At 48.1% G+C, this 26,578-nt stretch overlaps 1 protein-coding gene across 4 annotated transcripts in view; it reads left to right on the top strand.

The window, feature by feature from the left end:
• The window catches only part of RNF4 (ring finger protein 4), a 41,880-nt gene extending 18,890 nt beyond the window's left edge, over positions 1–22,990 (top strand). For 3 of the 4 annotated variants that reach the window (XM_068543555.1, XM_068543556.1, XM_068543557.1), the window contains exons 2-6: positions 228–389; positions 3,804–3,918; positions 5,994–6,073; positions 11,164–11,232; positions 15,872–16,379. In XM_068543555.1, the coding sequence (XP_068399656.1) occupies positions 381–389; positions 3,804–3,918; positions 5,994–6,073; positions 11,164–11,232; positions 15,872–16,192 (594 nt within the window). In that variant the 5' untranslated portion in view covers positions 228–380 and the 3' untranslated portion in view covers positions 16,193–16,379. Of the gene's footprint in view, positions 1–227; positions 390–3,803; positions 3,919–5,993; positions 6,074–11,163; positions 11,233–15,871; positions 16,380–18,966; positions 18,977–19,296; positions 19,457–20,162; positions 20,212–20,789 lie in introns of those variants that run through there. The other variant, XM_068543558.1, reaches the window with a different exon arrangement.
• The last annotated feature ends 3,588 nt before the right edge of the window (positions 22,991–26,578 follow it).

The following is a 26,578-nucleotide window of genomic DNA, read 5'->3' as shown; positions in this document are numbered from 1 at the left end:
GGCAAGAGGTGGCATAATGTTTCCAACTGCAGGCCTTAGGGTCAGGTAGTCCTGTATTCTACAAGAATGCTTACTTCTTAAGAAGAATATGGATTAAGAACATAAATTGCATAAAGTGTTCAGCAAAGCACGCAGCTGACAGAAAGGACCAGTAAATGATTGAACTGAACTTTGCTGTCGATGATGCAGGGGGCAGCATTTATCAACTTGATATCTTTGTTTTTCAGGGCTTGAAGATACTGGAAATCTATCTGGCTCCAAATTCCTATGCTAGCCAGAGGATGAATAACGAGCAGGCATGAGAGGTTGAGGCATTCAGCTTCCCTGCAAATCTTGGTATAGATCACGTCCTTCTCTATAGGTTGGAACCACAGAGCACAATGAGTACGGTGAGTTTTGTAAGTTCATGAATTTTATTTTTTCAGGTTAAACAATTACTTCATTCCTTGTGTACCTTAATGAGAGTACCATAAAGGTGCTTCTAAGTAACCCTAGTTCTTAAAGGAGCGTGTACAGGACCTTCTGGTAGTTACACCCACCTGCTTGTCTTTGGTCAGAGTCCAGTGTTTTGGGTGGTGCCCTAAAGACAGAAGGCTGAGGATGGTTGAGGGTTTTGAAGTTTTATACCTCCAGAGCAGCTGTCAGTGCCCTGGAAATATTAGGGCTCTGGTTTATTTAATTATTTACAGCCCAATTTTCCGTTTTTCCTTCTGTTTCTTTTCCCTGTGTAGTTCTTGGTCCGATGTGAGCATCGGTAGCCGTTAATAACCCTTGGTGAGTTTTCTTACGGTCAGTGACCAAAGTTGGTAAGTCACTGTAACTCCTGTTTAGAGCTTTTATCAGACTGCAGGGGCAGGCAGCTCGGTTTGGTGTAACCCAGATGTTACCTGGAGCCCTTTGAGTCCGGAGAGTGCCTGAAGGTCCCCCTCCCCACTTTACTCCCTATTAACAAGGCTGCTCATGTGATCTAAACTCAAAACAGCTGTTTTCTGAGAGAGTGCATTCACATCAGGTGGACCAGATGTGAAACTCATACTCTCTTTCCAGGTTCCAGAAGTGCTGTGAATGGTGTTGGGGGGGGTGGTGCAGGATAAGGCTGAACAGACGGTTCCCAGGGTGATAGAAACCGTGGTAAAAATCCTGTAGACTCTGTTCACCGACCCCCACCCCCTCCCCTTGGCCCATCCCTTCCGACCACTCCTGGCCCCCACTGTGTTCCAGACCCATTGTTGACATTCTTACACAAAAGGGCCTTTGTTTCCCTGGACCTACCTTTTTAAAGGGCAGATGACCTCCCATCTTGGTCCCATATCTGCAGCTTGCCACCACAGTTCACCTGCAGGGAAACCTCCTAAGCCTGGGCACCTCACCTCTGAAGCCCACGCTCTGCCCAGGAGGATGTGAACAGACAGAGCAGTGTAGCCTCTTATAAGGGTGTGTGAAGAATTTGGTTAAAATTTCCTCAGAGTGGTGTGAATAACTTGTGTGGAGGTGATCAGATGGTCGGTTTTAACTGGAAGCTGTGAGGGCTCTGCTGTTAAAAAGCAGGAGAGCGTGACAAGAGTAGCAGGAAGGCAGAGGGGGCAAAGTCTTTTCCCGTGTTCTAGGGTTTCTTGAGCCTGGCCCTGTGCTAACAGCCACCTCCTGCCTGCCCTCAGGGAGTACAGGTGGAAGAGGAGGTGGAGTAGCAGTTCTGGAGGCTTCTTGCGGGGAGAGGGAGGAGGAGGAGGAGGTCATGAGATGGTCAGCCGGAGAGGATGAGGAATGTCCTCATAATGGAGCTGACAACTGAGTAGCTTCCTGAAAGCTGTGTAAGAATTGGCTGAGTGAAGAAGGGAAGGGATGGGTGGTCCAGGCTGGGAAGGATGCCAGGTTAAGGGCAGGGAGAGGCTGAAAGAGCAGCCAGGAAAGGACTGCTGTTGGGGGGGGGTTGGGGGTGAGAGTTGGCAGGACACATTACTGCAGTGACCACGAAGGGGTTTTTAGGGTTCAGCACCTGGACTTTGGCCAGGACCTATGACTGCTTCTTACCTCCCTCAGTGGGAAAGCTGCACAGGTAGGGGCATGAAGGGTTCTGTTTAGCAGTGTCTGCTAAGACGGATTTGGTCGTTTTCAGAGGATGGAAGATACAAGGGCAACTTCAAAGAGAGTGGGGTGAAAGTTAAGGAGCCCTAAGTAATCTGGTAGCTGCTGGGGCAGCTCATGTCAACACCAACCAGGTCGTGGCTCGGGCCTGGGTGCCAGCTCCCCGGAGGGACAGAGTGGCTCCTCACTGGACCGTTGGGAACAGCTGCTGTCGCTGGCCTCTGGGCCTTCCTGGGGATGCTTCCCTGTTCCTCAGATCCGTGGGAGCTGCTAAACCCAGCTACATTTCCGAAACTTCTCACGCTGCCATTTGACAGACAGTCAGAACACAAACGGAATCAGGCTTCTCTTTGTTGCCAGAGAGCTGGGCTGGGTGATGGATGTCCCGAGTCTTGTGCACATCTCACGGACACTTGCCTGTCCTCCAGCGTTTCCAGGGACAGGATGCCTGGTAAGGCGTATGAGGAACTAGGGTAGTAATGCTGTCTTCCGACAGCACTCAGTACTATGCATACGGTATGTCGCCTCACCCTTAGGAGAGCTCTGCGAGTCTGGTACTGGTGAGGAAGTTCAGACTTAGTAGTGAAGTAACTGCCCCACGTCGCCCAGTGTGAAGCAGAGCAGGCCCGGTGCCAGTGAGGAGCGGGACAGGCCAGGGGAGAGAAGCACCGAAGCACAGGGAGCCAGGCTTGGCTGGGGCCGCACAGGGTGGGAGTGATGAGGCTGCGGGTCAGCTGGCAGGTTCTGTCTCTTGAGGCAGATGGCAGGGGGCGGGTTCTCAACGCGTCGTTCAGGGCCAGCCAGGCCCCAGCCAGGCCGGAAATGCTGGAGCAGATTGGTAGACCAGCTCGAGGATGTGGAAGAAAGGCTGGTTCAGGGAGTCTGGGCTACAGATAGGCTGATTAACAGCTCGGACCTTCCAGAAGGCATGTCTCTCGGGCAGCCCCTGGGAACAGCCTTCTAAAAACTTTGGTTCTTTGGAGTACCTACTGTACAGCACAGGGAACTCTACTCAACACTCTGCAATGATCTTTATGGAAAAGAGTCTAAAAAAAGAGTGGATATATGTATATGTGTAACTAATTCACTTTGCTGTACAGCAGAAACTGCACAACATTGTAAATCAACTATACTCCAATGAAAAAGTTTTTTAAAAAGTTCTCATCACAAGAAAAAAAAATAAAACTTTGGTTCTTGGAGCTGTGGCGGGTGATTATTAGGGTGTAAACTACAACTTGATAGTATCCTAAAAGGTTAGAGGCCAGAAACCTTTCCCAAAGAAAGACCCACTTTTCCAGTGAATAGAAACTTGGGAAACTGAAGGGCTTTGGGCTGAAAAACAGAAAGGGCTCAGTGAGGCCAAATACAAATCCAAGGAAAATAGGTCTGTAACTTTTGGTTAAAAGAAGGGGTTTCTGGCCAAATCCCAACCTGGACCAGAGGCTTCCATAGAGTTATGTGTCATGTACTTTTGACAGACCAATAGTCTTTATAACAAAAGTTTTACTTTATAGAAGTTGTATTCACTATAGGTTCTGGATGACTTCTTTCTATGAACATTCAGTGTTCTAGAATCTCAGGTTTTGAAAGGACCCTGACCGCAGGTCTGCTCACTGGCCTCCTGTTCTTCTTAATGAGTTGATTTTTTTATTCTTCTGGCTGAAATCTTACTGGTCAGGAGCTTATGTAACTGTTTCTTTTTCCCCCGATACCCTCAGAGAAAGCGTCGTGGAGGAACAGTAAATTCTAGACAAGCCCAGAAGCGAACTCGAGAAGCGTCCTCCCCCCCTGAGATGGCCCTGGAGGCAGAACCCATAGAACTTGTGGAGAGCGGTAAGATTGCCAGTGACACTGGGCATGAGTGAGCACATATGCCCAACATGCCACCTACCAGCCACGGGTCTTGTGCAAGTTACACAACCTGTAACTCAGCCTTAGTTTCCTCATCTGAAACGGGGGATAATGTTGTGCATATATATGCAGTAGCTGTTGCATAGAGTTGTCATAGCACTGAGATGAGTCAATGACACAGAACGCTTAGAACAGTGCTTGGCACATAACACTATACGAGGTTCAGCTTGTATCAGTGTATTTATAAGACCTACAGTCTCAGACTCACCTACCGTTCGCAACTTAAAAAAGCTAAAGTGAGCAAGAGCTGCCCCCTTGGTTACCCTGAGACCTTCACAGGTTTAGGAACGGCCACTCAGCTGGGCTAAGCATCCAGCCTTTCGGGGATGTGCAGCATGGAAGTGGAGACTGCCGTGGGTCCACCTTTTCTCTTTGAAACTGTGCCTCAACTTAGTTGGCCTCGGGAAGTACTCAACTTTCTTCCTCTCTCCTTCATTAAGACAAAAAATTGCCCCAGCAGGCAGACTTGTTGACAGAGCTGCGTGTGTTGGAAGGAGTTTGGTGCAGGCAGAGGCCAGATTGGCTTTTTCCCCTTCTTCCTGCCTCCTCAGGGGAGTGGCACATGGCCTGAATCAAGTCCCTCAGCTCTGCATGTAGTAAGATTGTTTTTATAATTATGATGCCTGAAAACTGACATTTGAAGAGAAGCAAGCAACTTGTCTATAGATTTCATGGGCCCTTCAGGGGCGTGAAGTTGTCCGTATTGTCTCTGTGGTCTCTGAGCTTCACTTCTAACATAAATTCACAGCCCGGGGCCATCCTCCCGTCCACCCCAAAGCTGATGCCCTGGTGTCTGAACTCTGCCACCCTTCAGGAGAGGCTGGTGCAGGAGGCTCCTCATTTGGGACCCTGAGCCCACAAGTGGAATCTCCAACCTAGCCAAGATCCACTGCTTTCCACTGCAGCACTTCTCGTCCTCAGGCAGTTTTACACCCGTGTGCAGGGCTGTATGTATGCACAAGCTGCCCGTTGGAATACCGTTTTATTTGTAGGAGCCAAAAATTGTGTCCATCAGAAAGAGAGCGGTTCTGTAAATTATGGTATATCCATATATGGACTATTCTTTAAAAAGAATGAAGTCATTTTGTATAAATTACGTTGGACATCTTTGATGTATTGTGGTTTTTATTCCTGTGAAACTTTTTAATACATGAGAACAAGTTTGAATATGTTAAATGTATTACAAGTCACTTTCCCTGAGTATTAAACAAACATTATTTCTAAAAGTTCTTCCCTCCTACTTTTTAATGTTAATAATAATAGAAACAAACATGGTTGTAAGTCTTGTTTCAGTTGATATAAATGGAAGTTGTACTCTGCCCTTCCTTTCTGCCTGCTGGATGTAAGCGCTGGTGACCGTTTGGCACGTGCCTTTCCCCCCTTGTCCTGTGCTCAAGTAGACAGACGGTGCGCTGTCCTCTAGGGCTCAAAGGCAAGTTGCAGAACAGGCCCGACCCATTTGGGTGGGTTGGGGTTCTAGGGGACCAGTAAATAAACCCTTGTTGTCCACCCAAGTGGGAAGCACTTGAGAGCTAAATGGAGATTAAAACGTAACTGATGAAGGTGCAGAGCTAAGCATGACCGGAGGTCTGAGGTTTCAGACAGATCCATCCCAAAGCCCAAGCTGAGCATGCTTGGTCCCTTCCCCAGATGTGCACCCCCCATCCCACCTCAGGTAAGTCGCTGCCTCTCCCCTGTGAATGAGCTGAGCAGGTGCGGGGCACGGAGGCCTAGCTGTGTGGCAGTGTGAGGCCACGGGGAGAGGTGTGCGTGTGCACAGACACACACAGGATGGTGTATTTGTAAAGCCCATACCCTGTTGCTCACAGCAAAATTCTGGAAGAGTATTCATTGCCTGTCACCCCTTTACTTCTGTACTTCAGGGATTTTAGTTTGGTATAAGACTGTGCTCTGTTTGTAATCATATTAATAATGAAACTTAGAGCAATAGGCCTTTACTTTCCTCCTAAAGCTTGTTAAAATGCTTTATTTTGAAGCTGGAGATGAAATAGTGGACCTCACCTGTGAATCTTTAGAGCCTGTGGTCGTCGACCTGACTCACAGCGACTCTGTCGTGGTAAGTGCTGGAACGTGAGGCTTGCCCTGTCTTGGCTGTGGGCCCCTGGCCTGCACGTCTGAAGGCCTTGGTCACAGGCTACAGCTTGGGCTAAAGAAGGCATGCTTTCGGTGACTGGTGCTCAAGATGGAAAATGTTTCAGGAAAATCATTTGTTGTGACTTTATTGCTTAAACTAATCACATTAGTAAATCTCTGTGACCCTGTCCTTTACGTAGCTGGCCATAAAGGCTTTTGGGGGGAACTCTGAGGCCCGATCTCTCTTTGGTCCCTGATTCTACACTTAACACCAGCTGTGTGACCTTGGGCAAGTTGCTTAGCCTCATTCACTTTGTCCATAAAATGGGGATAATGCCATCCATGTCAGTAGAGTATTGTGAGGATTAAAAGAGATCCTGTATTTGAGTGCCTGGCACCTAACGTGGTGCCCAGTAAAGCTGAGTAAATGTGAGTTTACACCCTCGCGGCTGGTGGGAATGGGGATATTTGCTCAGCACTGCCAGTGGGAAATCTCTCGAGTCCCAGAAGCAGCTGCCTCGGAGGATGCAGGCCCCCTGCGTTGCCACCGGATGCCTTGGTTGTGTCGTGCCTCCAGGGAGGGTGGCACCTGGGAGGCTGCTTGTGCCCCCTCCCACGGGGGGCATGCCTGCCCCTGTGCGGCCCTCAGGAAGGAGACCTGGTCTGGTCAGGGGACATGTGGAGAAGCGGTTCTGGCAGACTGGCTCCACAGGTCAGGGGTGCATAGCTGTGTGTGGGTCTGGGAGTCTGGTCAGCCCACAGACCCACATCCTGAGGACGCACTGGCCTCTTGGGATGCTTCTGCAGTGCCTTTTGATGCAGTGTGCAGTTGTGTGGAGTGGAGGTGGTGACACCCTGGACGGTCTTGGGCCAGTAGGGGGCAGGTGCTGCTGAGGGCTTCGGTTTGGTGGGGCGAGTGGGGTTGCTAGGAGCTGAGTCTTCCCCTTGGCCTTGGGGCTGTCCTGGCTGTGCTTAGAACCGTAGACTAGGGTTGCACTGAGAAGCTTCAAGACTTTAAAAGGAGAAAAGAGTGAGGACAGGGAACTGTCTTGACAAATTAAGAGATTTAGACCCTGGTCAGTCTGAAACTGCTGGGCTGTCCTGTGGGGTGTCCTTCCCTCTCATTCCTCCCCTCCCCCCATCCCAAAGGCAAGGCAGCTACCCTTGCTGCATCATCAGACCGTCCCCAGCAGATTTTGGATGAATGCTCAGGGGAGACCATGGCCCCCAAACAGGAGGCAGTAATTTCCCTGGAGACCGGTGGGAACTTTCTGAGATAAGCCTGAGCAGGTTTAGCTGTAAGTGGTCCCTTCCTGGGCCTGATTAGTGTGATTTCTAAGGCAGGGGTCCCCAACCCCCGGGCCGCAGACCGGTACTGGTCCGCGGCCTGTTAGGAACCGGACCGCAGAGCAGGAGGTGAGCAGCAAGCGAGCAAAGCTTCATCTGGGGCTCCCCGTTGCTCGCATTACTGCCTGAACCATACACCCTCCGCCCGCCACCCCGCCACTGGTCCACAGAAAAATGGTCTTCCACAAAACCGGTCCCTGGTTCCAAAAAGGCTGGGACCGCTGTTCTAAGGTACACACATTTGGGTTGGTTCATTCCGGATTTTCCGTGACATCTTCTGGGAAAATACCCGAATGAACTTTTCAGCCAAGCCAATACATACAGCTTTGCCCCTGCTCCCTGCAGGCTCCCTGAGGTCCTGGAATGGTAGCTTAATTTGGTACCTTGGCTGCAGCCTCAGCCCAGTTGCTGATTAACACTTAAAAGTGCTGCCAGTCCTGAATTTCTCTAATACTCCGTGCCCGCCTGCAGTGTGCCAGGCCCTGGGGAGATGGCCAGGATTCTGCTCACAAGACCGCGTTTTCTGCCCTCAAGGAGACAATGATTGGCTTCTGTTGGGTGACAGACCCACATCATCATGTCCCCTTTTACGCCTTGGTTTTGTTTTGATGGCCAGTCTGCCCTCCCTACATGGGCTTCTTTTCTGAGCTTTCCAGCCTTCTTCCTGTTTCTCTGGGTGTGGAGAGTCATTGAGAGACACCAGGATGGGAAGGCTAGAGTTGGGGGGGCTGCCCTGGGAGTGGGTGGATAGCCAGGGGCAGGTGGATAGGTGAAGGGGAGGCTCACTTGAGAAGCAGGAGTCCTCGCTTCTCGTCCCAGAGGCACCAGCCAGTTTGGTCGGAGGACTTAACCTTCCCATGGCCTCAGTGTCCCCAGACATAGAATAATTGTTTTGGACTTAATAGCACCCCTTATTCTAATCATCCTTCATTCTTTGTTGGTGTTTAATAAATCCAAATGCCAGTTTTAAAATTTACAGTGAGAAGTATACCTGAGGCTGAAATTCTCACTCTCTAAAGCAGATCTACTTGGAAAACCTAATAGTATTATTAACTTATCAAGGGGCATCTATTAGAGGAGTTACAAGTTTAGGGTTACCTCAGGCCCCGCCTACAGGGGAGTATGAAATGAATAAATGTATGGCTTCCCAAATTGGGGTAATCTTACCAGTTCCACCAGAATGCCGGGGGACAGGCTTAAGTGTACCACTTCAACCTCACCCGGGAGTAGCTCTGCATCTTCACATCCCAGGATCCAGGGACAACGTTAGAACTCTTGTGAACCCTCTTAAGACTGGATGAGAAACTACGCAGGCTGTGTTTTTCTAACTCTAAGGAATCCTAAACCCCTGATGAATTAGGAGAAATTTTAAAAGCTGTAAGGTGCAATGAGACCTTGTACATCTCTGCTTTGATATTTTCCCTCAAAATTTAACTTATTTTTGGCATTGCATACCCAAAAAAGGCCGTCACTGCTGGGTCCTAGGGTGTGTATATCTTTGATTGTCACTGTATAGTGACAAGCTGTTTTCCAGAGAGGATGTACCAGTTTACGCTCCCACCAGCGCTGGAGGTTCTTATGCTTCCACATCTCACTGCCACTGTAACTTTTAGCCAGTCTGGTGTTGCCTAGAGTATCCCACGTGGTTTTAATGTGTGTTTTCCCATCACTGGTGGGGTTGAACATCTTTTCATGTTTAGTGGTGTTTCATTTTCCTCTTTGGCGAATTGCCTGTTGCAATCTTTTTTTTTTTTAAACACTGAGTCTCTTTTTCTACTCATTTTTCTGTGTGATTGTCGACCTTGTCTCATTTTTTAGGAATTCTTTATAAGTTCTAAAAATATGAGCCTGCCATTAGTTGTGTTTTGAATCTGCTACTCAGAGGCTTGTCTTTTCTTTTTTTGGTTTATGTACAGAGGTTCTTAATTTTAATACAGTTGAATTTATCAATTTGTTGATGAAAATCCCATACCATAAAAATATGTTCCTCTATTCCAAAAGTTTTACTGTTTTGCGTTTCACATTTAGGTCTATAATCTATATGAGTTTTGTGTATTTTTTTTTTTTAATTTGTTTTATTTATTTTTGGCTGCATTGGATCTTTGTTGCGGTGCGCGGGCTTCTCATTGCGGCGGCTTCTCTTGTTGCAGAGCACGGGCTATAGGCACGCGGGCTTCAGTAGTTGTGGCTCGCGGGCTCTAGAGCGCAGGCTCAGTAGTAGTCATGGTGCATGGGCTTAGTTGCTCTGCGGCATGTGGGATCTTGCCAGACCAGGGCTGGAACCCATGTCCCCTGCATTGGCAGGCGGATTCTTAACCACTGCGCCACCAGGAAAGCCCTTTGTGTATGGTTTGAGATAAGATTAAATACCTCTCAGTGAAGATTTATAATATTCCCTGGAGTGATTTTGCAAGTCTTTTGTTAGAAGATTTATTTCTAGGTACATAGTATTTTAGGATGCTATAAAAAAAAAAAAGGTGTTTAAATTTTTCACTTTTTTGTTTTTATTATTTGCTAATATAAAGAAATGCAGTTGGTTTTTCTTTTTTTAGTCTAACAGTTCTTAATCTGTAAATCTTTTTTTAAAAATTTATTTATTTTTATTTATTTATTTTTGGCTGCATTGGGTCTTTGTTGCTGTGTGCGGGCTTTCTCTAATTGCGGTGAGCGGGGGCTACTCTTCTGTTGCGGTGCGCGGGCTTCTCATTGAGGCGGCTTCTCTTGTTGCGGAGCATGGGCTCTAGGTGCGCGGGCTTCAGTAGTTGTGGCCCGCGGCCTCTAGAGCGCTGGCTCAGTAGTTGTGGCGCATGGGCTTAGTTGCTCTGCAGCATGTGGGATCTTCCCAGACCAGGGCTCGAACCCATGTCTCCTGCACTGGCAGGCGGATTTTTAACCGCTGCGGCACCAGGGAAGCCTTTAATCTGTAAATCTTTGAATTTCTATGTACACAGAACAAGTTTTGGTTCTTCTCTATTTCCCTTTTTTTTTCCCTTGGCCTTAACACACTGGCTAAAAAATTCAACGCTGACTGAATAAAAATGGTGACAGTCATGGACATTCTTGTTTCATTCTAAATCTGAAAGAGTCCTTTCAGAGTTCCACCATTAAATAAGACTTCTGCTGTAAGTTCTTTTGATTTGTTTATATCCTTTACCAGAGTGGAAAAGTTTCTCTATTTCCTGTTTGGCTATAAGTTTCATCTTGAATCAATGTCGAAATTTAACAATTTCATCTAATGTTGCTTTTTCCCCTTTCATATGTTGAAGTGGAGAATTATGTTGGTTTCTAGTGTTAAACCACTTAAGCACTGTGGTCATGGCATTATCTTTTTATGTTGCTAGATTTGGTTTGCTAATGTTTTATATATAATTTTGCCTCTATTTTTATGAGTAAGATTGGTGGTCTGTAATTTTTCCTTATAGAGTTCTGGTATCAGCGTATTGGTATCTTTACAAAGTGAGTTGGGCACCTTTTTTTCCGTTCCACAGAAGATTTTGTAAGATTGGACTATTTCTTCCATGAATGTTTGTTAGAACCCGACAGTGAAGTACACAGAGTTTTAATAGATTTTGGTAATTACATTTTTTAGGAATTTGTTGATTTCATCTGAAGTTTTCACTTTTATTTGCATAAATTTGTTCATAATGTCTTATGTTCTGTGGAATCTATAGTGATGTCTCCTTTTTCATTTCTGATACTGGTTATTTGTGTTTTCTATTTTTTTAGATTAGTATCACCAGAGCTTTATTAGATCTTTCAAAGAACCAACTTTTAGCTTTGTGGATCCTTTCTCTTGTAAGTTTTTCATTCATTGATTATTCCTTTCTTTGTTTGAGTTTATTTTGCTGTTTTTCTAATTTTCATCATTTCTTTTCCAATAAATGCATTAAAGATTATACTGTCTTTAGCTATATCCTACAAATTGTGTTACTGGTACTTTACATTTAATTCAACATTTATCAAATTTATATTTTTTAACTTCCAAATGTATGGGTACTTTCTTTTTGTTATTGATTGCTTGCAGTATTGGTCAGAAAATACATTCTGTATGTCAGTTCTTTGATACTTACTGGGTCTTGCTTTAAGCCTGGCTTGCCCCCGACGGCTGGCCTTTGCTAGATAACCTGCCCCCATGGCTCCTGCCTGGGCTTTGGTTTCTCTGTGGGGCTTTCAAAAGTAGGCTTCAATTTTTTAAGAATCCTCTGTGCTTTTTTTCCCTCTGGATTACTGTATTCCCTATACTGTTGACCGAATTCTTCTCTTTTTTTGATACCTCTTTATTTAAAAATATGTATGTTTTATCTTGTTTTTGGTTGTTTTCAGTGGAAAAATGGATGGAAATACCAGCCTGCCATTTATTGGAAGTCTCTGCTTGTTTTCCATCCTTCTGCTTTCTTTCTTTTTTTATTTTTTTAATTAATTAATTTATTTATTTTTGGCTGCATTGGGCCTTCGTTGCTGTGCATGGGCATTCTCTAGTTGCGGCGAGCGGGGGCTTCTCTTTGTTGCGGTGCGTGGGCTTGTTATTGCAGTGGCTTCTCTTGTTGCAGAGCACAGGCTCTAGGTGCGCAGGCTTCAGTAGTTCCAGCACGTGGGCTCAGTAGTTGTAGCGCACGGGCTTAGTTGCTCCGCGGCATGTGGGAATCTTCCTGGACAGGGCTCGAACCCGTGTCCCCTGCATTAGCAGGTGGATTCTTAACCACTGCGCCACCAGGGAAGTCCCATCCTTCTGCTTTCTTATCTGGTTTGATAGATGAATTAAAATTTTCAGACCACTTTTCATGAGCATTTGCAGTATGCCAGTCTCTGTTCCAGCTGGAAGTGATGCAGTGATGGAAAAGAGACTCACTCCTCTTGTTAAGAAACTGAGTCTTCCAGGGGGAAGTTACTAAAAAGGGTACTTGCTTGGACTATTTTCCTTCATTGAATTTCAAAAGATTGTTTCTTTTTAAAGTTAGGTTGGTTTTCCTGGAATCTTTTTTTGTTCTGTTCCCATAGTGTACTAATGTATAGAGCTATTATACTCTGTGTTATACTCTGTACCTCACCTGGTTTATGATTTATGAGACTGTTGAAAGGGTCTGCTTGGTGAAGGCTTCCTTGCAGGCAGGGACAGAGCCTGGTCTGTCTCTGGCTGGGAATAGTAAAGGGCATGAGAGGTACACCGTGACTGCTAGAATGAGTGAATGAACCAGCGTAATTATATATGAAGGAAGAAGAGCCAGACATCATATCAAAGAATTGGGGAAACGAAACAGTTGTCCGTGGAATCTGATATGATTGCTTACTCGACTGGGATGTTCATGTCAGCACCAGTCTTCCTGGTGCTCGTGGCGGTGCTACAGTAAAAGTACTCTGTAGTTGTGTGATGCGTGCACCTGTTGGATCTGAGGAGTATCCTTTGTGGGCACGGTGGTTGCAGATGGCTGTTTCTTCCAGTGGAATGATGTGCCGTGCTGCCTTGGAAGGTCATTTAAAGCAAGCGGCTCTCCGAGCTCCCAGCTGGATGAGCTTTCTTAGAAATGCCAGAGGTCAGCTTGCCTACAGAGGACCCCAGTGACCCTGCTACTTGGTTCCATTCTGTTGTTTCACCCCAGCATGTTGCTGTAACCCTAAGAATGCCAAGCGTTGTGTCCACTAGTAGAAGAAAGGCTTATCCTGCCCCACTGACCAGGAGTCTGTGACATGGGTGTCAGCGTTTGCAGGTGTTCTGAGGCTCACGTGTGCTTCAGAAGCTCACAGGGGCTCTGGGTGCCTGACCTGGAGTCAGTGTGCCCAGATGTGGAAGCAGACGGCGCCGGTGCTACTGTGGGTTGTTCATGCCCCACGTGTCTCCTCCACTTGTCTCTAACACACTGCCTGTGGTTTATTCTAGAGTCAGGAAAGAGAAGCCAGGCTGAAGGTAGGGTGGAATGTGTGGGTCTGAGCTTGAGCCAGTTTGTCACAGTGTTGATTTGGCTGTTCATACTTGGGGATTGGGGAATTGTTTCCGTTTGGTATTTTGTTTCTTTGAAAGGCCTCTCAGCCAGATGAGAGGCCCAAGAGCTTGTATTGTTCCTATTTCCATCTGTTTACTCCTAGAGTCAACATTTCTGAAGCCCCGATGCTTTTCCCCACCTCTGTCTCTTGTGCTAGGTAAGCACTTTGTTACCTGCAGGGCTATGGCCACGGGGAAGGGACATTCCAGAGCACCTGCAGACACCTGCAGAGTTCTTGATTTTTTCTTTTTTTTTTTTTTTTTGTCTGCATTGGGTCTTTGCTGCTGTGCGCGGGCTTTCTCTAGTTGTGGCGAGCAGGGGCTACTCTTTGTTGTGGTGCGCGGGCTTCTCATTGCGGTGGCTTCTCTTGTTGCAGAGCACGGGCTCGAGGCACGCAAGCTTCAGTAGTTGTGGTACGTGGGCTCAGTAGTTGTGGCTCGCGGGCCCTAGAGTGCAGGCTCAGTAGTGTGGCACATGGGCTTAGTTGCTCTGTGGCATGTGGGATCTTCCCGGACCAGGGCTCAAACCCGTGTCCCCTGCATTGGCAGGTGGATTCTTAAGCATTGCGCCACCAGGGAAGTCCAGAGTTCTCGATTTGTTGCGATTCGGCTGCTGGGTGGAGGGAACACCAGTGATAGTATGTCACCTCCATCAGCTAGGAGGTGGCTCCGGGTCACAGGAAGGCATGGAGCTGGGAGGCCAGGCTGTGGTGCCATTCTTTTCTGCCCTTCGGGCAACAAGCCTCATCTCTGAGCTGTTCTTCCATTGAGCATGGGGACAGGGTCATCACCAGTGAAGGCGGCTCTCTGGCCACCGTGTATTCATTTACCTAGTAGTTAAGTATGGAGCACCTGCCGTTGTGCCAGCAGCATCCTGGGCCTTGGGACTTTCCTGGGGGCTCAGTGTTCAGGTCCGGCCCCGGCTTGGCACTGCCAAGAGGCGAGCGGGGTCTGACTCACAAGAGCCTGTGGAGACCTGGTTGCCACATTCTGGTGGCCTGGGACCCAGTGGCGTCACATTCCTTCCAGGTGCATCCACACCTGGTCAGTGGTCCTTCTTGGCAAAGGGCAGTAAAAGCAGTGTTGGAGTGGAGGAAAACTGGGGTCTTCCCTGCCCGCAGCAGAATTTCCTCCTGCTCTTGGCTAACTTCAGAGCTCCCCTTCTAGCCTTCATATGGACAGCACCTTCTGCCAGCCCCAGCTTGTCTTCCAGTTCATGGTCCTGGGGATGAAGTTGACTGTCGCCAGTTCCACGGTCACACTTTCCAGCTTCTTCTGGGGGGAGGGGAAGTGTCTTCAGTGGCTTCTCATCTGCAAAATGGAGATCTTTATGCTCAGACCTTCTTCCTTCCTGCGATGGCCATTTGTATTGGTCAGGGTTGAGGTTGGGAAAACCGAATCCACTCTAGTTATTCTGGAGCAGAAATGGATTTTAATACATGGGAGGGGGACTTCCCTGGTGGCAGTGGGCAGTGGTTAAAAATCCACCTGCCAGTGCAGGGGACGCGGGTTTGATCCCTGGTCCGGGAAGAATGCCACATGCCGCGGAACAACTAAGCCCGTGCGCCACAACTACTGATCCTGTGCTCTAGAGCCCGCGAGCCACAACTGCTGAGCCCGCGAGCCACAACTACTGAGCCTGCGTGCCACAACTACTGAAGCCCGCGTGCCTAGAGCCCATGCTCCGCGACAAGAGAAGCCACCGCGATGAGAAGCCCGCGCACCGCAACGAAGAGTAGCCCCTGCTCGCCACAACTAGAGAAAGCCCGCACACAGCAATGAAGACCCAACACAGCCAAAAATAAATAAATTATTAATTAAAAAAAAAATAGACACGGGAGGAGTTGCTTCGTGGTGTTGTAAAGGCTGGAGGAGCAGGTGTCTAGGAATAACTCCGGACATCTCAGCCTTGACGCACCATGGGAGCTGCTACCTCTGCTCCAAGCAGAAGGATGGGAGGGGGCAGCTACCACCTGTATTAATCTGTTCGGGCTCAAGGAAATGCTACTGTGTCTCCTTGCTTGGGAGGACAGACCTGGGCTTTGGACATTGCAGCCTCGGCCACGACTGCCTTTTGATACCCGCATCTGTGTCCACCTACAGCAGCTGAAATTGTCCTCCACCCTTCTGCCCTCCAAATAGCATGAGTGTGTCTCACTGAGGGAATCTAGTTCATGTCTAGAATCCCCACTGCAAGGGAGTTGGAATAGCGTTGAGCTTCCCATCTCTGCGGGGCAGGATGGTGTGCCAGAAAGGGTCAGCCTCCGTGCCCCCTGAACAGGGGGGCAGCCAAGGAGAGGTGGCAGCAGGGCTTTCAACAGCAGTCCTGAGAGCTCTCCTGAAGTAGTTGATCACACACACAAGCGAGAGGGAAAAGGGGTGCTACTGGTGATGGTGTAGACAGACAGGTAGTAGCTCAGTGAGAGAGCTGACTTGACTGGTTTGAAACTGTTGCAGAAAAGAGTCTCAACAAGCTCTGAGTACAGGCACACCTTGGAGATGGTGGGCTCGGTTCCAGACCACCGTAGTCAAGTGAGTAAAGCAAGACACAACAGACCTTTGCGTTTCTCAGTGCATGTAAAAAAGTTGTTTGTGCTATACTGCAGTCTATTAAGTGTGCAGTCGCACATTATGACACTGTGCATTCCTCAGTTTACAAGTACTTTATTGCTAAACGCGAACCATCGTCTGAGCCTTCAGCAGGTTGTAATCTCTTTGCTGGTGGAGGGTCCTCCCTCGATGCTGACGCTGCTGACTGACCAGGGTGGTGGCTTCTGAAGGCCGGGGTGCCTGTGGGAATTTCTTAAAGTAAGACAGCGATGAAGTTTGCTGTATTAATTGACTCTTCCTTTCATGAACAGTTTCTCTGTAGCAGCAGTGCTGTTTGACAGCATTTTACCCATAGTAGAATTTCTTTCAAACCCTGCTGCTGCTTTATCAACTAAGGTTATGTAATATTCTAATTCTTTTTTGTTATTTCAACAATCTTCACAGCATCTTCACCAGGAGTAGCTTCCATCTCAAGAAACCACTTTCTCATCGGTACGAAGCAGCTCCTCATCTGTTCAAGTTTTACTGTGAGATTACAGCAGTTCAGTCACATCTTCAGGCTCCACTTCTAATTCTAGTTCTCTTGCTTTTTCCACCACATACGCAGTTCCTTCCTCCACTGAAGTCTTGAATCCCTCAAAGTCATCCGATAGGGTTGGAATCAACTTCTTCCAGATTCCTCACCCATGAAATCACAAATGTTCTTAATGGCATCTAGGATGGTGAACCCCTTCCAGAAGGTTTTTAGTTTGCTTTGCCTGGATCCATGAGAGAAATTACTGTCTATGGCAGCTATCCTTAGGAAATATATTCCTTACATGATAAGACTTGAAAGTTGAAATGACGCCTCGATCCCTGAGCTGCAGGACGGATGCTGTGTCAGCAGGCAAGGCGACAACTTTCATCCCGCTGTCCGTCTCCATCCGAGCTCTTGGCTGACCAGGTGCATCGTCAGTGAGCAGGAATATTGTGAAAGGAGTCTTTGTGTCTGAGCAGTACGTCTCAGTAGTTTAAAATATTCAGTAAACGATTTTGTAAACAGATGTGCTGTCATTCAGGCTTTGTTGTTTCATTTGTAGAGCACAGGCAGAGCGGATTCAGCGCCATTCTTAAGGGCCCTAGGACTTTTGGAATGGTAAAGGAGCACTGGCCTCAACTTAAAGTCATCAGCTAAGGAGAGAGTCCGCCTGTCCTTTGAAGCTTTGAAGCCAGGCACTGACTTCTTCTCTCTAGCTATGCAAGTCCTAGATGGTATCTTCATCCAGTAGAGGCTGTTGTCTACATTGAAAATCTGTTCTTTAGTGTAGCCACCTTCTTTAATGATCTTAGCTGTATCTTTTGGATAACTTGCTGCAGCTTCTACACCGGCACTTGCTGGCAATATGATGTCATGGAGATGGCTTCTTTCCTTCAGCCTCATGAACCAACCTCTGCTGGCTTCACACTTTTCTTCTGCAGCTTCCTCACCTCTCAGCCTTCATAGAATTGAAGAGAGTTAGGGCCTTGCTCTGGATTAGGCTTCCGCTTAAGAGAATGTTGTGGCTGGTTTGATCTTCTATCCAGACCACTCAGACTTTCTACACATCGGCAATAAGGCTGTTACACTTTCTTATCATTGTGTGCTTACTGGAGTAGCACTTTTAATTTCCTTCAAGAGCTTTTCCTTTGCATTCACGACTTGGCTGACTGGCGCAAGAGGCCTAGCTCTAGGCCTGTCTCGGCTTTTGACTTGCCTTCCTCACTAACCTTAATCATTTCTAGGTTTTGATTTAAAGTGAGCCATGTGCAGCTCTTCCTTTCGTTTGAAGACTTAGAGGTTACTGTAGGATATGTATTTTTTTAATATTTATTTATTTATTCATTTATTTATTTGGCTGTGCTGGGTCTTAGTTACGGCACGCGGGCTGTTTTAGTTGCGGCATGCAGGCTTTAGTTCCCTGACCAGGGATTGAACCCGGGCCCCCTGCTTTGGGAGTGCAGAGTCCCAACCACTAGACCACCAGGGAAGTCCCTGCTGTAGGATTATTAATTGGCCTAATTTCAATATTGTTGTGTGTAGGGAGTAGGGAGGCTCAAAAAGCGGGAGGGAGTCATGGAACAGTTGTTCTGTGGAGCAGTCAGACACACATTTATCAATTAAGTTCATCGCCTTGTATGGGTGAGGTTCATGGTGCCCCAAAACAATTACAGTAGTAACATCAGAAATCACCGATCACATATTGCCATAACGAATATAATAATAATGAAAAAGTTTGACATATTGTGAGAATTACTGAAAAGCGACACAGACACGAAGTGAGCAAATGATGTTGGAAAAATGGTACCAATAGACTTGCTTGACACAGGGTTGCCACAAACCTTTAATTTGTAAGAAACGCGGTATCTGTGAAGCGCAGTAAAGCAAAGCACAGGTGTGCCTGTGGTCAGGCGATGGGCTTGACAAGTTCTCACTAGCTCGCTCTGTAGGCCTCGAACACAGGATTGGATTGATCTCAGTCCTTGGTGTATGCTACTCTCCGTAGTCCCTGCATGGCCTACTTTGGCTGTTTAATTATTTTTAATAAAGGATTAAGCACTGCAAACCCTTCTGCCAGTAAAGGCTCCGTCTCCGGCAGTAGCCCACGTGGAGTGAAGACAAGGAGAACGTGTGGAGCTGGTGGTGGGCTTCAGGCCCCTGGTGCCCCGTGGCATCGTTGTGATCTCACTTAGTTCTCACAGCAGCGAGGGGGCGCTGTGAGCACTCGTGCCTCTGTTTTTCAGAAGAGGAAGTTGGCAGTTCCTGAGGGTATGGAACTTCCCCAGGTCACGCAGCTCGCAGAGACTCACTGAACACCTGCGGGCTGGGGCGCAGTGTGTCAGCTGCTGGGAGGCTTTGCTGCTCCCGAGGATTTTGCATTTGAAACACATGCTTCAATTTTATTGTTTAAAAGTTTAAAAGAATACAGAATATTTTATGTCAAATTAATTGTGTATTTCTCTCTTGTTTTTCTCCTTTTTCAAAGATTGTTGAAGGTGAGTGGTTTCTTCTCCTTCCTTGGGTTTGGGTAGAGGACTGACGAGGGTGTGGGGGCAGGGCCTCGGGCCTTGCCAGCTCTGTAGGTTGCGGGACCGCGCCCAGGATGGTGCCCTGCTCACGCCTGCAGTCAGTCCCCTTCCTGCTGAGGAGACGCCCCCTGGGCATCTGCACGCAGCAGGGGTGGGGGCTTCTCTTGGGAAGACGGGAGGGTGGTCTCCGTGCAGCTGGGACTGGCCTTTCCCAGGCACAAAGGAGGGTGGGTGGTGAGGGTGGTGGGACTGGGAGGCCCTGCCCTGAACATGGGCTCACATCTCAGAAAGGAGGCGGCCGAGGAGGAACGCCAGGAGGCTGCGGCAGGAGCACGCCGATAGCTGTGTGCTAAGCAGTGATGACGAGGAGCTGCCCAGGGACAGGGACGTGTATGTGACCACCCACACCCCCAGGAACGCCCGGGAGGAGGCCGCTACCGGACTCAGGTACCAGCGTGCCCGCTGCTCTGCTGCCGCCGTGCTGGGGACAGGCTCTCTGCCGGGAAGCTTCTGGATCCGTGGGACCCCATCGTCCCTGGAGTGAGGATCCTCTTCCTCCCTCTCCATATTTCAGTGGAGAGGTTGGGGCAGGAAACAGGGTATTAGACATACTGGACCTTCAGCCCTGGGCTCAAGAAGGGCTCGTTGTAGCATCTGGGTGGCAGGTGGATCTGGAGCTGGGCTCAGCTGTTCCCACTGTGACCAGGGCGTGCCAGGCACCGGCTGGGCGGGTGTGAATAGCTCCAGGCTGGAGGCAAACCCCCACCACCTGGGGTGGAGAACAGACCCAGCGGCCCCCAGCCTTCTGCAACAGGAATGCTTGGAGGAAGGGGGTGCTAGGCACAGCCCCTGCCCCGGACAGGGAGGCTGGAAGGGGGCTCTGAGGGAGCATAGGCCAGAGGTGCGGGGCGGGGACAGGGCGACTCCAGTTGCCTGCGCCTTCTCTTGCCCCCATCTCTTTCCTCCCCTTTCTCATAGCCTCCCCCACCCCGCATCGGGACAGCCGGCCATCTTGTAAGTGTCCTGGGTGCCTGTGCTAAGGCAGGGTCAGTGGAGGCTCTTGTAAGGGGATGTGGGCTGCTTACGTGAAGCCACTTAAGAGTAATTGATGTTTGCGCTTGCTGAGGAACTGACATGAGCACTGTGATTTTAGGCCCTCTGGTACTGTCAGTTGTCCCATCTGCATGGACGGGTACTCGGAGGTAAGCAAACTTAGCTGTGTCTTCCCTGGTTCTGGTTTTCAAACTGCTTCAGTGAAAGAATTAGATGAGAGAGCACTCCTCACTGGGTGGGCTTTGCTGCCTCTGTTTTGCAGTCACGCTTGGGTTGGCACACGGCTTGGCACACCTCTGTGAAGGGGGAGGGTGCCATCTTCTTGGGCCCTACAGTCTTGAACTGTGGGCTGCCCTGTGCAAGTGCATCAGTCCTGTGTGTTCCCCACCTGGCCTAATTGGAAGCTACTAGTGTTCAGTGTGGCCCCAGGCCCTAGGGCACTGCCCCACTGGGTGCCTGGGGGTTCGTCAGACCCCCTTGGGCTGTCGCTGCCAGAGACTGGCTGCTGCCTCTGCTCTCGGCCTCAGAGACACCGCTCATACTTGCCTGAGCCTACAGAGCAGTATCTTTAGTTCTCCAGACCATCTCCCTGCTTTTCCTGCTGCAGCCCTTGGCCCCGCTCCTCTCATTCGGCATCTTAGAGATGGGCGGGAGTGGATTCTCTGGGGGCTCCCGCTGCTCTGGTACAAGGCCAGACGTGAAGCCTGTTCTTTCTTATGTTTTCTAGATTGTGCAGAATGGACGTCTCATTGTTTCTACAGAATGTGGCCACGTCTTCTGTAGCCAGTGCCTCCGTGATTCCCTTAAGAATGCTAACACTTGCCCAACTTGCAGGAAAAAGATCAACCACAAACGGTACCACCCCATTTATATATGAAGTGTTGAGCTGCTCAGGAGAGACGGATGGACAGACAGAGCCTGGCTGGGTTCTCTACGGCCTCACGTGGGCTATCTGCCGCCACTTTCTTGAGCTCAGAAAGACTATTTCAGAATCAACGTCTGTAAAGTAAACTGCTCTCTTGTTTCCAACCCCGTCTTTGACCCCTTTGTTACCTCTAGTTTGATGCTGAGGAGCTGGACCCAGGGCCCCCCAGGCCAGGGTCTACATCTGCTTCTCTGGGTAGTCTGGTTCCAGCGTAGGAGAGAGGGAGTCAGGCACATTGGAGTTGAGAATCGTGGTTCCAGCCTCTTTCCGGAACCTGCACGTTTGCCAAGAAGTTTTCCCCATTTGGAAAGTTTGTCCCAGCTTCCTACTGGCAGTGTGTCGAGGGCTGGCCCCGGTCGGAGAGCAAACAGGTCCGCCCAGCTCTCCTGGGCACGCTACCTCCTCCCAGGCATCTGCCCACCACAGTGACCAAGCCAGACAAGGTCCATCTGGCCTGAGGATCCCAGGTGCAAGCATGGCCCCGGAAAGACCAACCACTGGACTTTTTTTTCTTCCCTTTGAGTTTCAAAGGTCACCCGTGATTCCGCCTGCATTGATGTCGGGTTCCTGCAGATCACAAGGACCTCTGCAGGGCAATCCCCAGTCTTCTAAGAACGAAATGTGCAATAAAGCCTGTTCTTTGCCTACTTTTCAGCAGCCCAGGAGATGTAGCACTATTAGTGTCCTTCAGAGGCCTCATGTCGCCTACGGAGCAGTGCCTGTCTTGCCCCGTCTGGTTCACCACCTGTTCTCAGGAACTTTACCCATGCCCGAGTTCACCTGGCGCAGGCCATGCAAGGTCAATGGGGCAGGCACGTCGTCGAGTATCCTCTCTCTTTTCTGATAAAAATCCATCTTGTGTTTACCACGTGCCCTCCGGTCCTCAGTTCCCACTGCCTAATGTCTACTCAAGCATAGACCCTGGGCGGTGGTGGCAGTAATTGTGGCCTTATTAGCCGCCCGTGTCCATGCTGTTGCCCAAGTCACAGCCGACCTGCGTTTAAAAGACCTCGGCTCTCCAGACTTGAGCTGGGCAACCCCACCCCTGCAACTGACATCCATTTCCGAAGCTGCTCTTCTGGCCACTGGGCTTTGATCCTTCCGGCTTTGATTGCTCCTTAGGTTTTGGTTGGCAAAGTACGGTGGCCTCTCCCCGCCGGGGGCCCAGATAACACCCTCTGCTCGACTCCACGTGGGTAAAAGCCTCTGGTCTCAAGGAGGCGGAAGGTGGCCCGAGGTGACCTGAGCTGCCCCCCCTCGGCTGCACAGGGCTTGCCTCCACCTCTGTACCCCTCCTTTCTCCGAGGCCTTCAAGCCAAACCAACAGCCTTTTCGTGTGAAACATCTTCGAGGTGGAAAAGGGGCCGCCTCTGGCTTTGCTAGCAATAACTGACCTTCAGTTTCTCCTTCTGGAGGAGCAGGGACTCAGCACAGAATTCACTTTAAATGGGGCTGAAGGAGTATCCCTCCTCTGTGTGAAAAGGAAATTGTTTCATTCTTCATTCTGACTTTTTAACTGTTTGGCTCACTTCCAGTTCGTTTGATGAAAGTACTGTTTTCTACTTGGAGTCGAGGAGGGCAGGACATCAGTTCTCATCTGCGTGGTGTGCAGCGTGTCTGCCCTTCGATGGGACGTCATTGCCATTGAGTTCCTTCTGGGCTTCATGGAATGCTCTTTTTTTATGTTCTAACAATACCCAGACTTCAGGAGCCAAGACAACCGTGCAGCCAAAATTTCTTACGTTTTATGCTTAAGGACAAATCGTTGATCATAAAAGTTGTATTCCTTCATACTAACTTAAGTTGGAAAAAAACGTTTAGTTTCTACTATTCAGAAGTTGCAAAACAGGAAAAGGTTGATACGAAAAATCCTTTCCCTCCCTCCGTGTACATAGTTCAAATCTTTCTTTGTTACGTTTAAACTATATCCATGTATGTCAGTCTGTTTTGGACTCCTCTGCTAGTGTTACAGGTGGAAATAAACCATCAATTTGAACCAGGTATCTCGTTTGTGCATTCATTTGCTCTTTTGGATCAATATCACCCCCCCACCCTTGCCCAAGGTGTGGGATTCCTGTCTGCCTCACGTTTGGTATATTTTGCGACAGTATGTGTGCAAGAAAGTTGCTTGGTCATCTACTGACCCAGAAGCCAGCAGGTAAGAGGTCATTCTTGGAGCAGAACCACAAGTCCAGGCCCTGGAATCCCTAAACGAGCAGAATCTTAACCTCAGGCCTGAAGAAGTGAGGTTGGCTGCGGGCTGTCTGCTCAGTCTGGCCAGAGCCAGCTCAGGAGAGGAGCTCTGAGCAGTGTGGACTCTGACTGACCTGGGGTCCTGGCAGTGCAGCGCACCTGCCCCAACCACTGTATACGGTTCGCCCTCCGCGTGGGAGTGGGGGCCCAGGAGTGCGTGGCGTGCCTGTTAGAGCCCCAGGCAAGCTGTGCGGGGAAAGCTGAAAAGACAGCATGGGCTTGGCTTACTTCCCAGAGAGTAAGTGATGGCAAAGCTGGCCTTTGCCTGCCTGCTCTTCTCCATTCCTGTCAAATGGTCCCCAGAGAGAGAACAGGCTAATGTGCTGGGTGCGTGGGGGCACAGAGGTGCTCAACTTCAGAGGCCTGCCTGCCTTCTGTTGGAGACCACCAGAGACAAAAGTACAGTTATTCAAATGCTTATTGCACATTTGCCATGCTCCTGGTACCACACTTGGCTTTGGTGGGTATTGAGAAACCCAGCTGCATCCCTGCCCTGCTAGGCTGTACATCATCGAGGGAGACAGTTCCCCAGGCCAATGGAAAATAAAACTGGCAAAGGTGAGGTACAGGAGTCCAAGAGAACAGGAAGGGATGCTCAGCTGTGCTCCTCAAGGTCTGAGACTTGTCTAGGTAAAGAGAAGAGGAAAGGGTCCTTGAGTGCAGATCCCAGGCCTGGCGCCCTCCCAGTGTACAGGCCTCCCGAGACCTGAGGGTGTGATGGACCAGACGCTTCCTTGGTGGCCACCCTAGACCAGCAGTGTCCTGAAGCCAGGAGCCAGGTGAGGCCTCCATCCTCGGCAAGCCCAGGGAGGAGAGGAGAGCCCCATGGAAGGGCGGGGAGTGTGTGCCACAGGCATGTACTGGCAGAGGGTGTCCCCCAAAGCTGGCTGCAGAAGGGGCTTGTTTCTAGGTTTCTTAATTTTGAAACTTAAGTGGCGTCTTAACTACCTTTTTTTGTTGTTGCCATTTGGAAATTTAATTGGTTTTGTAGATTAGTTGTGTAAGCATTCTTGCCAAAGTCTCATTCTAATTAAGAATCTGGATTCTGTTAAATTCTCTACGTTCACAACCGTATCATCTGCAATGAAATGTTCTTTCTAATTCTTGGAACTTTCTTTTTCTGTATGAACTTGTTAGATAACTAACAGGTAATGGAGGTTCCTTTTCCAACCACGAGATAGGAGTTTGTATTTTATTTCTGCTTTATTTTGTCACAATGGATGTATCACCTTATTGGTTCTTTTTCTACTTCTACTGAGACAGGATTTTCCCCCTTTAGATCAGTTAATGTAGTGTATCACAGTGATTCTTTTTCAGTGCACACCAGCATATTTCATGGGTAAATCGACTTTGTCCATGATATTTTTTTTTTTTTTTTTTTTAAATTTATTTTTGGCTGCCTTGCCTCTTTGTTGCTGTGCGCGGGCGTTCTCTAGTTGCGGTGAGCGGGGGCTACTCTTTGTTGTGGTGCGTGGGCTTCTCATTGCGGTGGCTTCTCTTGTTGTGGAGCACAGGCTCAGTAGTTGTGGCACATGGACTTAGTCGCTCCGCGGCATGTGGAATCTTCCCGGACCAGGGCTCGAACCCATGTCCTCTGTGTTGGCAGGCGGGTTCTTAACCACTGCACCACCAGGGAAGTCCTGTTCATGGTATTTTATCTTCCACATTTCTTACTTTGTTTTGCCAATATTTGGTTTAGGGTTTCTATGTATCCATGTTCATGAGTTATATTGACCTATCATTTTCTTACACTGTCTTTGTCAGGTTTTGGTTTCAAAGTAAGTAAGTTCCCTACAGTGAGACTAAGGAGAATTGTCTCTATACCCTGGATTCGAATTATTTGTTCCTTGAATGTTTACTAGAACTCAGCAATAAAATTTCTGGGCTATTATTTTTATTAAGGAAAGATTTTAAAATACTGATTTGATTTTTTAATGTTTGGGAATTATTCACATTTAAGTCAGTTAAGTTACAGGTTTCTGGGAATTTGTGTATTTCATCTCTTTACAAGTCTTTGGTATAAAGTTCAGAATATTCTCTTGTAAGCTAATTTGTCTCTGCAGCATCTTTTTATCATTAATACTAATTTATGCTTTCCCTTTTAATCAGTTTTAGAGATTTGTCTGTTTCATATTCTATTTATGTTAATTCCAGTACCCAGAGTCTTTGTGGGTCTAATTCTGAGGCCTTATATTCCGGCTGGCTCTCACTAATGATGACTTCTTTCTTTGTGTGTTTTGTAAACTTTTTTTCTCCCTTACTTTGAACCCAGGTAACTTGGTAACTATCTGAAAACTCTTTGAGACCTGAATTGAAGGTGGGTTCCTCCAGAAGGTATTTACCCTTGCTTTTTATGAGGTGTTTAAGGCTTAGTTACCAACTCAAGGCCACTATATTTATTTATCTTTTATACTGTGAAATATACCACACAAAAAGCACACCTCACTGAATTACTTCAAAAGTACAGTTCAGTGAATTACCATAAAGCAAAGGCCTGTGAAACAACCAACTGCAACAAGAAACTATTACCAACACCTTAGAAGCCCCTTCTTGTCCTCCCTCCTGGTCAGTACAGTCTGCCTTTTCCTCCAAGGTAATCGCTATTCTGACTTTTATGAACATCACTCCTTTAACTATAATTATAGTTTAATTACCAAAACACACAATCCTAATCACGTACTTTACTTTTGCCTATTCTTTGCACTTCAAACAGATGGAATTGGGGACTTCCTGGTGGTCCAGTGGTTAAGACTCTGCGCTTCCACTGCAGGGGGCACAGGTTCAATCCCTGGTCGGGGAACTAAGATCCTGCATACCGCATGGTGTGGCCAAATTAAAAAATAAATAAATTGATGGAATCACTCAATGTGTATTTTGTGGAGGAGGGGGGGTGGCCTCTGTTGCTCAATATTATATTTGTGAGATTCACGTTGTGTAGTTCATTTTCCTTACTGTACAGTATTTCATTAGATGAATATGCTTCAGTTTATCCATTCTTTCATTAATTTATGTTTTTTGCTATTAGTAGCCAAATGTGAACATTCTGTATATCTCTTTTGGTGCAGTTTTGCTCACATACCTGTTGGACATATACTTAAGTGTGAAATTACTGGGTTATAGGGAATGAACATTTAGGAGAACCCACAAATATGTGGACATTAAACAACACACTTTTAAATGACCAGTGGTTCAAAGAAGAAATCACAAAGGAAATTAGAAAATACTTTGAGAAGAATGAAAATGAGAACACAGCATACCAAAACATGGGATGCAGTGAAACCAGTGCTCAGGGGGATAGCCATAGCTATAAAGGTCTACATTAGAAGATCAAATCAATA

The sequence above is a fragment of the Eschrichtius robustus genome, chromosome 4, assembly GCF_028021215.1.
Source record: "Eschrichtius robustus isolate mEscRob2 chromosome 4, mEscRob2.pri, whole genome shotgun sequence".
Classification (NCBI taxonomy): domain Eukaryota; kingdom Metazoa; phylum Chordata; class Mammalia; order Artiodactyla; family Eschrichtiidae; genus Eschrichtius; species Eschrichtius robustus.
This window is presented reverse-complemented; position numbering and strand designations above follow the sequence as displayed.